Genomic DNA, 15,785 nt, shown 5'->3' with positions numbered 1-15,785 from the left:
TAAACCCACGAATGAGAGGATAGAGAGCTCCACATTTTGTAAATGTGTAATTAATCTAAAGCTATAGAATTGAAGTGTTCTCTGAAGCAAATAAAACGGGATGTATAGTTTTACCTATGCAAAAATATTGGCAAGGACACAATATACAACACACAGTATATTTAGATCTACAAATACGTTTTTTTGCCTCATATGATATATATTCAATCCTATATTTAGTTTCCATAAGCATATTTTTTGCAGAAGGAACATTGTTCAGATATAGATGCCATTTGTTGTAGCCATTTTTAGTTATTATTTAGCAAAAGTCACTAGACACCTCCTATAGTGAGTTCCAAACTGCAGCTCAATAGATGGCATATAACCACAAAATGTGAACAAACTTAAAATATGTAAAAATTAACTTTTATCCTGGTAAAGAACTATGTAAATTTTAAAATAATATATGAATTAAAAATCAATTTATAAAGACATAAATATTGTCTCTAATGTGTACCAACCATAACAATGATTATAAAGACATAAATATTGTCTCTAATGTGTACCAACCATAACAATGATTTTCTTGTAAAGGGGAAATTGTTCAGTTTTGCTATTAAAATTTATAGTCCATTAAGTCCATGATTCCCATTAGGTATATATGTAGAGTAGGATGGCTGATGAGAAGCGTAGCACATCCCAGCCATAGGTGCTCCCTTAGTAAACTGCTTCTTCCATTCAAAATTCCCTCTCGAGTACCATGCACAGTAACTTGACAACAACGGAAAAAGAACAGACCAAAATAGATCCTACGCATTGTGGAAAATAAATTTTCCTTCATTAGGGATCAGATTGGTGCACATTAGAGGCAATATTTATTTTGGTACCAGTGAATTTCTAATTGATGTATTATTTTATGTGAGAGCAGGTTAGGTGCTTGTGGGCTGACAGACAGCACCTTCCCAGCATATGCACACCATACATGCAGGTCTGCTGTGGGTAAAGTGTATTCATTTGGCATGATTGCTGGAACTTGTTTTTTCTTTTTCTCTGCACTACTTGAATTTATCACACAGCAATAAAACTCTCCTCCTGACAGTGACATGTTCTGCAGCAGACTGCTATGCAACTCTGCACGGTCCTGTCCCCAGGGCCTATGTGTGCACTGCATGGCTGCACTGAAAATCAGAGAATAACAGACATAATAAAGGATAGGAGAAAACTTTGAAACTAGGTACAACTCCGTTGAAGGATTTTTCGATCTGTGCCCATCTGATTTTAAGGTCAGGGGGCTTCTGACAGCTGACCCCCAACATTCAAAACATAGTCATATATTGTGGGGATATTCCACCCCATTTTGTGATGTAAACAATATAACTGCATACAAAATAGTATGGAGATGTTTGATAGATACAGCAGCCCTAGTTTATGGGAATGCTCAGCCAACTTCTGGTATTAGATTGTATACAGCAGTGACTGTCACTACATGGGACCGTGATCATCGGGAATATTGACTCTTACAATGGAGTCCACTGGAGTCTTTCTAATTAGTGTATGATGTAATAATTGTTTAGAATCACTGTTATAAAGTATGTTTTCATGATTAAATAGCGAGTTCTTAACATTTATTATACCTACACATTCTATTGCTCCTCAAAAATTCGAAGAGAAGTATTTTTACCCTTCTTTAAAAAAATGTAGTGCGACCTCAGGGTGGGAGCAAAATATGCCAATGGTTTGAGCAAAATATTCTAATGGTTTTGTATGATCCTTATTACGTGATCTGCAAGACAGTTGAATTGAAAGTAAAAAAACATGTTTATTTTCCTTTTTCTTTCTTCCACCAAATAGTGATTGCATTCTATCCTGGATAGCTTTCGTAAAGGCATTCAAGATTATTTGCGAGCTGTATCCCCTACCAACCTATCTATCAGATAATTCTAAAGATTGCTCAAGAAATCGCCCATAGCCTCCATTAATCTGCTGTATCTAAGATGTCAAACTATCTATATGGAAGAGATTTTTTGAGATGTGCTGAATGATAACTATCATAATGTAATAGTGCATTTGTAGCTATTGATTTCCTAAAGCTACAATGAACTGATAAAGGACAAATTTTGTATTAGATCCAATACCTGTCCACTCCGGGGTTTGAACCAGTGATCTCTGGTTGTCGGACGGTTTTCCTTTTAGTTGGACCACAGCCTCTTTTGTATTGGTCCAACCCCTAAAGGATCTCTTTTTTCTTTCTTATGTTTTGCTTTCATGTTTCACTTCTATTTAGGTGTGTGCAATTTCTTATTTGGTTTGCTCAATCTCTTTTTGGGAGGGTTATTTATACTTACTGCTCACATGTCTCAGTGCTGGCTATATTTCTAGATGGATGGTTGTCTGGAGTCCCAGCTCCTCGGTTAAGGTTTTCTTACTGAGATATTGCTCTTGCTACTTCCTGGAGTTTGTGTGAATCCCTTCCCAGATATCTTCTGTTTTGTTTTATTTACAGTAAGTGTGAGAAGGTTTCCACATGTTGTGTTATTCTTCTTGGTTTCTTGTATTCCATCATTCCTGTAAAACTGTGTTTGCACATTCCTAGCTCTGTGTCTCACCCTCTGCCTGTCTGCACTTCATTTATGTTTATTGTTATTTTTGTGTCACACTTGGTTATAGCTTAGGGTGCAGTTAAGGACACTTGGGGTCAGCCGTCGATGAGTGGGGGCGCCATTATGTGATCTTAGAGTTCCAACCTTTGCTGTAAAACAGGGACAAATCAGAGTCAGGTTTACGGCAAGTATTTACCTGTTTTGGGACCTATGAATTTCTGGTTTACATCTTCCTTGATTTGTCTGTTGTGAATGTCATTCAAGTGGGTACTGGTGTGGAGCTCCCTCTGGTGGCCAGGAATGGTAATGAAGCTGACTCTGAATCTGTGACTCAAACAGGTGATGAAATTTATTAGGAATCCAGGAAGTCCTATTGCATATCAGCCTAGGGTATTTAGTAGAGCATTATCTGCCTGGCAGTTGCCGGTGATAAATGTTTCCTGCTGCTTCTGAAGATGGATGGGAGTTTTCCCTTCAGTTTCTCCTATTTATTCTGTGCCTGAATCTACTCCAGATAGGTTTACTAGTTTACTAGCTGTGATTTTGTTTCTTCCCATTATATCATCTGCAGTTCAGTTTAAAGTGCCTGGCACAAGTGAACCTAATATAGTGGGGGAGAAACCGTTTGGTCTAAGATCTTTTTTCTATCAGGAGTTTTGATATTTTTTGCAGGGTTTTTTGCTGGCCGTAATCAGTTATTTTTCCTGTCCTGTGGTGTCTAGTAAGTCGGGCCTCACCTTTGCGAATCTTTATTTTCTATCTGTGTATTGTGTTTTCTTACATCATCGTCGTTTACATGTTGGGGGCTTGCTATTTCTTTGGGGACTGCTCCGAGGAAAGTTAGGATTCCTCATTTCTATCTTTGAGGTGTAGCAAGTTTCTCCAGCAGTGACGGGGTGTCTAGGTGTGTTAGGAACATCCCACTGCTACTTCTAGTGTTGTGCGATAGATAGGGGATTGCGATCAGCTTAGTTTCCAACTACTCTTGTGGTTTTGTTTTTTCCTGATTGATGGGATTTTTTGTGATCGCCACAGTTACCAGTTCATAACATTTGTCCATCCTGGTGACAGTGTTTGGGTTCAGTTGTAACAATAGCCTTCCAATAGCGTTCTCAGGGGGTACTGAGCAGTTGACTGCTTTGCCTTCATTTTGAAGTCCAATTGATTTCAAACCATACAAATTGGGTGGAGTTCTGAACTTCTGGTGAATGTGTAGGCTATGTCACAGACGCAGCACCCCATCCCTCTCCATTTTGGTCGCATAGACTTCAATACCCTGGAGATGTTTTTTGGGTCAATATCCTGTTTCAAGACAAATGATGGTCCCACTAAGAAGTGTAAACAACATGGGATGGCATGTCATTGCAGAAAGCTTTAGTAGCTATGCTGGGTAAGTGTGCATTGACATTTTTTTATATCACTAACTGTGTCACTATCAAAGCACCATCACACTTCTCCTTCCTTGATTCATAGTTGACACCACACATGTAGAAACCATCTTCTCATCTTTTCTTGTCTTTTCTGCAACTCACAAATTTTGACCCATCATACCACAATACAGATTTCCAATGATTTAATGTTCAGTCCTTGTGTTGCTGGTTGTGTTGCTGGTTCCAAAGAAGTCTCTTCTCCTTTAGAGGCTTCAGTAGTGGCACATTTGCAGTAATTTGACCATAAAGGAATGCTTTTCGCAATCTTCTCTGAACAGCTGATGTTGAGATGTGTATGCTTTTTGATGTCCATGCGTCATTTATGAGGGCTTGTATCTGAGTTGGTGTCATTTTGCGGTTTCTGGGGATGGTGATGAACTCATCTTCATGCAGCATAGGACATTCTTAGTCTTTCTTTCCTGGTTTGCGCCTCATGAGAGCCAGTATCATCATAGTGATTGATGGTTTTCATTTTACAGATTTTCATGTCTTAAGGTAATGATGGAATGTTGTTTCTCTTTACTTATGTGAGTAAATCCCATAATCTGGCTTAGAATACTTGTGGGATAAAGCTCAACACTTTATGCAACTGTGTACCAACACTGCCTCTGCAAAACATACCTGTTGGTCGCCAAGAATGATCTATGGCAAATTAACTCTTGATCAAGCGTACCTGTTAATTGGAAGCAATGCAAGGTGACTACCTGATAAAGCTGCCAAAAGTGTTTAAAACTGCCCCCAGAGTAAAAGAAGGGTATTTTGAGCAATCTAAGGTTTAACACACATTCTGGTTTTGACCCCTTCATGGCTTTTGACGGATTGTATATGGACGTCAAAAGCTGTGTCTCTGCCTTTGATACAGGGCTCTTTCCTTGCACTTAATATCTAACGTAATCAGCCATCATGTACCTTTAACATCTGCTGGTTGATCAGTTCAGTCTCTGACAGCAGGATTTAACACGTGCGAACATGGGGTGCTTCATTCCCTGCTCCCATTGGTGCGCCCATGACATAATCTCGGGATGATTATGGGTTGTCATGACAGCCAGCTGTCTGTCATTACAATCCTGTGAATGCCGGCTGCAAATCGGTGTTCATAGGAGATCATGATTTCTGCTATACAGAACAGTGCTAATGCATTGCTCTATATAGTACAATCAATCGGACAATCACAGCTTTAAATCTTCTAAAGGGACAATTAAATAACGTAAAAAGTAAAAAAAAATTAAAAGTTTTAAAAATATTAAAAACCAAACACAGATGTTCAAATTGTTACCCTTTGTCCCATTAAAAATTAGACAAAATAACATTAAAAATACTCATATTTGGTATCGCTACATTTAGAAATGTCCAATCTATCAAAATATAAAATAAATTAATCCGATCAATTTCAAAATAACAATGGGAATCATTTATTAAAAAATAGCACAGGCATTTCAATATGCTGTCGCTCCTGGAAACAGTCACATCAGTGTGTTAATTTTATAGAATAAAATGTAGAATTTGAAGTGGTGGTTGTGAACAGTGGCTAGTCTTTGCAATAATTTCAATTAATAAGCCATAAAATAAGAAAATAACAGGGTTTTTCAAATTATTATTTTTTTCTAAATCTAAACAACTCCCTTAAGGGTAAATCCTTTATATAGCAACATTTTCCTTCTTACTTGGACTTTGTTGGACCTTCCTGTGATACCGTTTTTGAGTTCACTGATAGTGTATATTTTATATCAGAAGTGCAGTATGATTACTTGAAGTGTGTTGGTAATACATCATTATGAAGCCAATAAATTGCCTAACGTTTTCAGGGGGATTTTTTCCTCTTAAATATGACCTTTTTAAAGCTTCTTAATCATTTCTTTTGTATTCTGGTCATAATAAAGCTTTTGTATTAACATTAGGTGATAACCAAGAGCGTGACATGAACAGTATGAGCATCATCATGTCAATACTAGGCATTGTGAGCTATATCGTATTTCCATCAACCTAAATACCAAGGCTGAGAAGAAGTCAATTATCAATTTAGCTTCGTCTCCCATGACTCAATTTCATATTCTATTGGTCTGGTAATCTTACTAGATCAGTGAATTGATTTACTCTTCAGTTCCAACATACCTTTTGCTTGTGTAGTTGGGTTTCATTGAAACAGGACATTTAACAATTTTTCAGGCTGACTTTTCATGATTTGCTATTTGTAGGTGGTTTTTTTTGTACATTTGGAACTTGCCTGTAACAGAAAAAACTTAGAGCTGCATTTAAGGGGTTTCATCTATGCTGGGTAGAGATAAACAAACCCGAACTTTGAATTTCGGTGTTCATACTGAACACAGACTTCACCAAAAAAAAAATCAGTTTTCGAGTTCATAGTTCGAGTGCTTTACATATCCAAACCATTCAAGTGAGCATCTCTGTGCTCGGATATCCTCTATACTTCACTCAGTGCAAACCGCTTGCAGTGCCGCTTGCAATGGTTCGCACTGGGGTAAAATCAGCATTATCGGATGTACTGTGTCCAAAAAAAAAAAAGAAAAATAAAGCCCTCCCTCCCTTGGAAGTGTTCTGTTTATGACTGCCTGTATGTGGGCAGAGGCCTGAACTGCCCAATCATTGACTTCCAATGAGGTTCAGGTCAAGTTCATTTCTAGAACAGAACTTTATCTAAGGTCTGGCTGAGCTCGTAGAGCTTGAACTTCCATTGGTCTGCTCATCTCTAGTGTTGGGCAATTACGTTTCCCATCCATATCCCTTCTGTGACTCAATGACAGGGTGTCATTGGAGCTACAATGACACCCAGAAGCTTGCTGAAGGCCCCCACATCCATCTTTGTTCTCCTCAACAACTTTCCAAAGTTTTATGTACCTTTACTGCATACATGGTAACCAAGCTCATGCAGTAACAGGCAGTATGGCATTTGCTGGTGATTGTGGCATTCAGAGGATAGTGAGAGGGCTCCCTCCCCCATGAGACGACTGCACGGTTTTGCGGTTGTCAAGGCAACCACCAGATCTGCCTATTAACATGGTCTGTTAGGCTCTGCCATAAACAGAGTCCAATAGGTATCAACATAAACAATTTAGTTCAATACCAATATAAAATAGTTCAATGATATGATGTATTTTTTTAAAAAAATACATAAAGAAGGGAAACATAAAAAAATAAACAGCGTCACATGAAAAGGCGGTCTGATTAGTTCAGTGCATTTTATCGTATCATGCATTATATTAATTAATTTATGGATGGGAACCTTTGCTACACTACTGCACTATCTTTACTATTCAGACCGCCTTTCCATATGTTGTTGTTTATTTATGTTTCCCTTTTTTTTGTGTTTTTTAATTATTTAATTATATAATTGAATTCATCTATTTGGTAAATAAAATTATTCATAGTGATACGTAATGTTTAGTGCCCATTTATATATGTAGGAATGTTGTAATTTTTCTGGGTACACAACCAACTATTCATTTATTTTTTTTGCTTCATTGGCTAGTAATTCAGGGTCCAATAGATGTCCTGTCAGTGTAACACTGACAGATCTAATACCCTACAATAAATATGTATTACAGGGTTATAGACCTTCAGATTACAAAATGGTCAAGTCCCATCGAGGTACAAAGTAAAAATAAGTTTTTTGAAAAAAACACAATCATGGAAGAATGTTTAATTAATAAACATGCATTTTTATTGTATAAATTAAAAAATATATCTTTGATATTTTTGCATCCAGAATGACCATGATCTAGAAAAGTGTCACAATATTTAACAGCTAAAATGAAAATCACAAAAAAAAATTGTGGAAAAACATGTGGGGGTTTTTTTTATCATTCTGCTGCACAAAGAGGTCTAAAATTCATATATAAATAAAGATGGTATTACTGAAAATGACATCTTATCTCACAAAAAACATTTTTTTTCCCCCACATTTTTGATATTTTCATAAATATATGCACATTTTATTGACATACATTTAACATAAAGTACAATGTGTCACAAAAAATAATCTTAGAATCACTGGGATATGAGAAGCATTCCCAAGAGTTATTGCCACATAAAGTGACACTGGTCAGAATTGAAAACTGGTTGAGATGATAACTGGCGGAGGAACAGGTTAAACCCTAGCCTGTGGTTAAATGCAATGCTAAAGTATTGCAGTGTCCACTTAAGAAAGCTTACAAAAAGAAAAGTAAACAAAAGTTTAAATAATTCAGTTTTTCCAATTTCAGAAATAAAAAAATGCATATTTGTTATCATCGCATTTATAAAATCTATGAAAATGTAAAATTATTTAAACAATGTGGTAAAAACTGTAGGAAAATAATCAAAATTACAGAATTCCCATTTTTCAGTTAAAACTATCATAAAATATTGTATGTACCCCAGCAAAATGATACCAATAATAACTACAGGTCGCCTTGCAAAAAGAAAGCTTTTACATGGCTCCATCGATGGAAAATAATAACACGGTATTAAGGCTATGTGCGCACGTTGCGTATTTACATGCAGTTATGCTGCGATCTGCACCGCAGCATAACTGCATGCGTCCTGCGTCCCCTGCATAATCTATGAAGATTATGCAGGAGACGTGCGCACGTGGCGTATTAGAGCGCAGCGCTTCGGCTGCTGCCCGAAGCGCGCGTTCTAAGAAGTGACATGTCACTTCTTTCCTGCGCGCTGCATGCATCCCGCGCTCTGCATGCATCCCCCGCTCTGTCTATGGGAGGGGCTGCAGTCAGAGTGCATGGAATCGTTTTTTTTTTTTCTTTCATTACGGACTCTTTCTGCAGCGATTTGAAGCGCACGTGTGCTGTTCAAATCGCTGCAGAAATTACTGCAGGGCCAGTACGCAACGTGCGCACATAGCCTAAGGCTCTCGGTATATGGAAACATAAATGAAATACTGTATATTATTTTTGTTAAGTTCTGAATTTTTTTTAAAATCACTTTGTTAAAGGGTTTTCTCCCCACCAAAATACTTTTTAATCAATAGACAATTGGATGTGTTAAAAAAAAAAAGTTCCTGTCCTGAGATAATCTGATAAATGTGCCCCTGCTATGTACTGTGTAATGGCACAGGAACATTATCTCAGCACAGGAACATTTTTTTAACATATAATTATGGAACTTATTAATATTCCAAGATCTATTGATTAAAAATTACATGATTCCTGGGAAAATTCCTTTCAATCAGTAGGCAATTGCCAGAGTACAAGTTAGTAATGAACCTAAAATATAACTTAGCCATACAGTCTTCGATTGGATTTCTCTTCCTTCTAAGATACACGTTTACGTTTGGATAAAACACATGTGAGCTGGGCCTTGCTTTGTGACTATTAGATTAACCTGGGGGTGCATTTGATTTTTTTACATGCTGGAGTATATTTAGGAAGTCTTTTTCTTTTTATCTTCCAGGTAGCAGACTGTGCGTGGGATGAAACTGTTAAAGTATATGCCCCATTTTCTCTATCAGCACCTCAATGATATTCATTTATCTACAAAGGAGAAGAGAAAATTTCTCAGCGACTTATAATTATCATTCAAATGTGACCTTATTTCTGCCATTATTATATTTTCTACTTGTGATTTGTTAAACTATGACTATTGATCTAGAGAAAGCATTCACAGCTTCAAAGACATGTGTAATAAGCAGGACAACTAAAAGGTAGATATATCGCAAGAAAATACTACTTCATATTGAATTGCTTGTTAATATTCATGTAAAAGGTCTAAGAATTTGACAACTTTTGTTGATTATAATAAAACCATTTTCTTTCTGCAAAGCTTTGTGTGTTTGTAATCTAACCTGTAAAACCATTAATAAAGAAAAGTACATTTCTCATCATGTTAGGAAAGTAATTAAGTTTATCAAAAAGATTTTCAGGATCCTGGTCTAGACCAGAGCCCTGCAACCCTCCTCCTACCTGCCGGCATTCTTGGAGCATTATCCCAGGCAGGGGAGCAGGTCATTCTACCAACACATCGCATGCCTATGATGAGACCATGGAACGCCGTTGCATTGCCATGACAGCCAAGGGTCTGCTGAAGACCCCCATGTTTATCATTACGATACTGTGCAAGTCAGTGTTTCACTGGTGTTCATAGGAGATTGTGATTTTTACTATACTTAGCAGTGCTGATTTTGCCCCATTAAAATTAAAGCAATAAAATCACATATTTCCTATCGCTGCATTTGTAACAGTACGATTTATCAAGATATCAAATAAATTAATTTGATCAGTAAACAGATTAACAAGAAAAAAAATGTAAACACCAGAATTAGGTTTTTGGGCCACCACAACATTGCAAAAAAATGCAATAAGAGGCGATCAAAATATCTATCTACTCCAAAAATGTATCGGTAAAAAAGTCAGCTCAGAGTGCAAAAAAATAAGCCGCCACACTGAAAGCATTACGGGTCTTGTAAAAGGGATGGTGACACAAACAAAATTATTTGTTTTTTATTTGTCACCAGGTTTTTGCCACCTAATCTGAGAGCAGCATGACGTAGGGGCAAAAATCCTAATTCCAGCGATGTCACTTACTGAGCTGCTTATGTAGTTTTGATAAGAATATTTATTCACTTATATAGCGCTATTAATTCTACAGCGCTTTAAATACATTGGCAACACTGTCCCCATTGGGGCTTACAATCTAAGGTCCTTATCAGTATGTCTTTGGAGTGTGTGAGACAACCGGAGTAAACGGAGGAAACCAACGCAAACACGGGGAGAACATACAAACTCCTTGCAGATGTTGTCCTTGGTGGGATTTGAACCCAGGACCCCAGCGCTGCAAGGATGCAGTGCTAACCACTGAGCCACCATGTTTAATCAGCAGTAGATTATCATTTTAGGACTACTTGGCGTGCTGCATATTCATGAGCTGTGTATTAAGTGCTAGATCTGCAGCGGAGAAAACATTGATTTTATCACAATAAAAGCAAACAGCTCAGTAAGTGACACATCGCTGGAATCAGGGTCTCTGTTTCTACATTATGCTGCTCTCAGATGGGGGTAGCAAAAATCTGGTGACAGATTCCCTTTAACCCCTTTACCACTGATGTGTATTTATAACATCAGCTGTGTCACTGCCTTTGATGCGGGCTCACACGCTGAGCCCCCATGTGTCCATGTACTTGATGGCTGATTAAATCAGCCATCAAGTGCCTTTAACAGATCCGCCCACAGCTGTTAATCAGTTAAATGCCGCTGTCAATCTCTGACAATGGCATTTAATATGCACTGACAGGAAGTTTGTCACTGATGCCACTCATTGGTGCCCCCGTCACCGGATCTCGGGGCGCTAATGGGTTATCATGACAGTTGTGAGTCAGCTGATGACCCCGTGTCTGTCATCACGATTCATCAACGGCATCAAGAATAGCAAGCCCCCCACATTAAAAGACTGCAGTGATATAGGAAAAACACAATACACAGATGACAGGATTAGCAAAAGGTGAGGCCCCCGCTGACTAAAATAGGAAAAGACAGGAAAGGGACTGATGGTGGCCAGAGAAAAACCCTGCAAAATACCAACTTCCTGATAGTACAAAAAGGCCCTCAGATCGCACAATCTGAACTCCGTCCTATACCAGGTGCCCTTGTCATACCAATGAACAGAAAACAAGAATCATAAATTCAACAAGCCACAAACACATGGACTCAAAGGAGCTATACTCCACACAGAACTGCAGGGAGTTCCCCAACAAACCACTGAGGGGGAAAATCCCTGCATGCAAATAAACTGAAAACAACCACAGCAAAAGACAAACCCAGATAAGCAAAAGAACCAGACAATAAATAAAGAGCAAGCACTTATCTGGGATAGATGTGATGTAGAGCAGGATGAAGCAGGCTGGAGATACAAAGAACAACTGACATCCGGCAACAGCCTGCAATCAGACCAGGATTTAAATAAGCAGAGAGTTAGCAAAGGAAACACCCACTGCACAACACACCTGGTCCAACTCCAAACCATTCCTTGCCACCAGAGGGAGCCTCCCAGCAGCCAAAACATAACTAACATTCACAACAGGTTACATTAAAAAAACTACGCATGTGTGGTTTCTGCATAATCATACTGACCTGGACAATGATATTACCAGGTCAGTTTTACCGTATAGTGAACATGATAAATTAATAATTTTGTGATATTGCACTTTCAATGCATTTTTTTTTACACTTTCCAGTGTATCATATGATAAAATGAACAGTGTCAATCAAAAGTACAACCAGTTCCGCAAAAACCAAGTCCCCATAACGCTATAGCGATGTAAAAATAAAAAGAGTTATGGATTTTGGAGGAAGAGGAGGTAAAAATGATAATATGGAAAACTGGCTTGGGTGAAGGTAAAGGGGTTAAAAAGATTTCTAATAAAAAATCCCCAAATAGTTGTCCTATGACTTATATAACCACTTTTTTTCGAGTAGTTAACGCCTACAAATCATGACTCATAGTAAACGCTCGTTTAGAAAACTGCCTTCTAAATGTCCCAGGTGTCTCGTCCATTCTAACTTTAATTTACCAATCTTTACCAGCTTTCAGCGGCAAGAATCTTTCTCTACTGCTATAGTTCCATTTATATTGCACATGGTTCCTTATGAGCTACGTCTGTTAACAGCTGATTCAAACTGGTGTGAAATTGCCAAAAGTCGCTGAATTTTTGCACAATGCATGAAAATGAGCGATTTTTCAAAGCTTCTACTACAGTTTTTTGGTGTAAAATTGTTGATGAATTGGCCCCTTAAGGCTGCTGTACACGCAGCGACATCGCTAAAGCGATGTCGTTGGGGTCATGGAATTTGTGATGCACATCCGGCCGCTTTAGTGATGCCATTGCGTGTGACACCTACGTGCGATTGAAAATGGTTGCAAAATCATGCAAAATCGTTAATCGTTGACATGCTCCCCTATTCTCAAAAATCGTTGCTGCTACAGGTACGATGTTGTTCGTCATTCCTGCGGCCGCACACATCGCAGGAACGAGGAACCTCACCTTACCTGCGGCTGCCGTCAATGAGGAAGGAAGGAGGTGGGCGGGATGTTCGTCCCGCTCATCTCCGCCCCTCCGCTTCTATTGGGCGGCCGCTTAGTGACGTCACTGTGACGCCAAACGAACCGCCCCCTTAGAAAGGAGGCGGTTCGCCGACCACAGCGACGTCGCTAAGCAGGTAAGTAGTGTGACGGGTCCGAGCGATGTTGTGCGCCATGGGCAGCGATTTGCCCGTGCCACACAAACGATGGGGGCGGGTACGCACGCTAGCGATCTCGCTAGCGAGATCGCAGTGTGTAAAGCAGCCTTTAGTCAGAAGTGAGTGGCCAAATAAGCTATTAACTCAAGAACCCATACCTGGGACCTCGCAGGCCTGCTACGTCACTTGTTTTCAATGGTAGATTTCTATGGTTGCGCAATCTAGGGTTAAAGAGGACCAACCACAAGGATTTTCCTATATAAACTAAAGCCAGTGTATACTGGCGCTATCATGCTGATTCTAAACATACCTTTCGTTGTGAGATCAGATATATACTTTCTGAAATATAGGCAAGTAAATTTGTGAAATACACTGTTACATGATTGATAGGGGCTGCTGCAGAATATCTAATAGGTGGTTCAGGTTTTGATAGTTATTCCCACCCCTGTCTGCCTGCCTGTTTTTCCTCACCCCTGTCCTTCCTCCGTCCTTCCTCTCCTTGTAATAACAGAGACAGGGGGAGGAAGGACAGGCAGGGGCTGGAATCACTATCAAAACCCGACCCACCTGTTAGATATTCTGTTGCTGCTATCAATCAAATAACAGTGCATTTCACAAACTTTACTTGCCTGTATTTCAGAAACTATATATTTGATCTCAAAACTAAAGGTATGTTTAGAATCACACTGGATTTAGTTTATATATGAAAATCCTGGTGGTTGGTCCTCTTTAATCACTTCTTAGCTAAACCACTCCAAGCTGTCAGTCACAAAGTGAAGGTCCTTAATTTTCTCATGATCTTCAGCAAAATGTGTGGGGTTTATTTTTATTTCTAGGTTTAATGTTGCTTTACAAATATTTTCTAAACTAATGATCATACACTCTTTACATTTAAAATTCATATATGCTCATATTACCATAAAGAATGTATTTTATTTCAAATGGAGGCCTCTTTGCAAACTACTATAAAAACAGACATTTTTAAAAGTCAGTTGTCCATCATAACATTATGTTATAGTCTCAGATTCCACAGTAATAGGGTTTTTCTGTCCTCACACTTTATTGTAAATTCCCCCAAACTGAACATTCTATGTCTCTACAAATTTGTGATCCTAATGTTTTGTGGGCGGGAGTGTAATACGATGATGGACAGATAATGTCATTCATGTAATAAGCTGTTTCCTCCTGACCTTTTATTCAGGACTAATATACCAGAGAATAAAAAGAGGATGTCACTTTATGACACACACTTCTGAACGATCTTTATTTGTTTTGCATTCATTAATAAAATGCATTTGTATGTCTACAACTGTTTACTGTCATTCTAACAATATATACAGTGGAGATCAAAATTAGAGAACAACACACAATTTCCTAATGTACGGTCATTGTTTAGACCTATGTGATTATATCCTAACATGAGTAAACTCACAGTATTTTAAGTTTATTTCATAAATTGGATTTATTCAAAAGCCCATAATAAAAATTTAAATGGGATAAATGAAAAAGAACACTGATCAAAATTAGAGAACACTTTCAGATACCTGCAAGTTATTGGTGTTAATAGGATAATGCAGAGAATCTTCGTGGGTAATCATTTTAACACTGCAGGTGGAATTTCTCACCAGTTCATCATTGAACAGGGTATGGATCTGTCTTGTCATACAGTGTCATGACGTTTAAGAGCATTTGGACTGAAATCCCACTCTGCAGTGACCAAACTTCTCATTAGCAGAAAGAATTAAAAGTTTAGACTCACCTTTGTTAAGGAGCATGTTGTGTGGACAGAGGAGAAGTTACATTTAAAAGCGGGACTCATTCAAGTTAATTCATCTCCATTACAGCCTACATTGCTATCTTGCTGTGTACCATGAAAGCTTTGAGAGTGGTGGCGTGAGGTGGATAGATGACCTGTGGCCGGACGTCTGGCCCATAGTCCAATGTCACGCAAACGTCATCTGATGGTTTGAATAGACAGTGATTGAGGTCTGGGCTATTTCACTTCCGGTACAAAATTAATCACTATGCACCATTGTTAGAATTTGACAAGACCACATGGGCCATGCCATTAAGAGGCCATCAAAAGTTACATCACACCTTCTTACTTCCTGGATTATAGTGTGTGTTGGCATAATGTCTAGTGGCCGTACCCTCTAGTCTTTATTTTAGGTACACTGACAGCTTAACAGTAGAAAACAGTGCTTTGATGGTGAAAGAGTGGTATGTATATTTTTCCAAAGTGTCCCTGGAGCCATTTTTCAACACAAAAACACAAATGCCATACATTGTTCATGCTACTGGGAGCAGCCTGTATAACCTGAACATGCTATCATGGGCTGAATCGAATTCCATGAATTCCTAAGCTGCAATGCCCTGTCCAAGAGGTAACAGACATGGCTATATAAGGAGATCTATAATACATCACTAATTGGAGGTGTTTGCAAATATTATTATTACACCTGCTATATATTGGGATAGGATCTTGGAGATGGGAATAAGCCTTTAAGTCCCTGAGCTTGGCAGTCCCAAAGTTCTCCTGGGACGCCTCAAGGTCAGGCACATATTGGCATCAGGGGATGCTTTCTCAACCT

General features: G+C 38.5%; 1 protein-coding gene across 1 annotated transcript in view; it reads left to right on the top strand.

Moving 5' to 3' along the window:
• The window catches only part of PEX7 (peroxisomal biogenesis factor 7), a 328,168-nt gene extending 313,712 nt beyond the window's left edge, over nt 1-14,456 (top strand). Inside the window, exon 10 of the mRNA XM_075339838.1 lies at nt 9,416-14,456. Coding sequence (XP_075195953.1) covers nt 9,416-9,484 — 69 coding nt within the window. The 3' untranslated portion in view covers nt 9,485-14,456. The remainder of the gene's footprint in view (nt 1-9,415) is intronic.
• Nucleotides 14,457-15,785: the final 1,329 nt, after the last annotated feature.

This window comes from Anomaloglossus baeobatrachus, chromosome 3, assembly GCF_048569485.1.
Source record: "Anomaloglossus baeobatrachus isolate aAnoBae1 chromosome 3, aAnoBae1.hap1, whole genome shotgun sequence".
In the NCBI taxonomy this organism is placed as follows: Eukaryota; Metazoa; Chordata; class Amphibia; order Anura; family Aromobatidae; genus Anomaloglossus; species Anomaloglossus baeobatrachus.
This window is presented reverse-complemented; position numbering and strand designations above follow the sequence as displayed.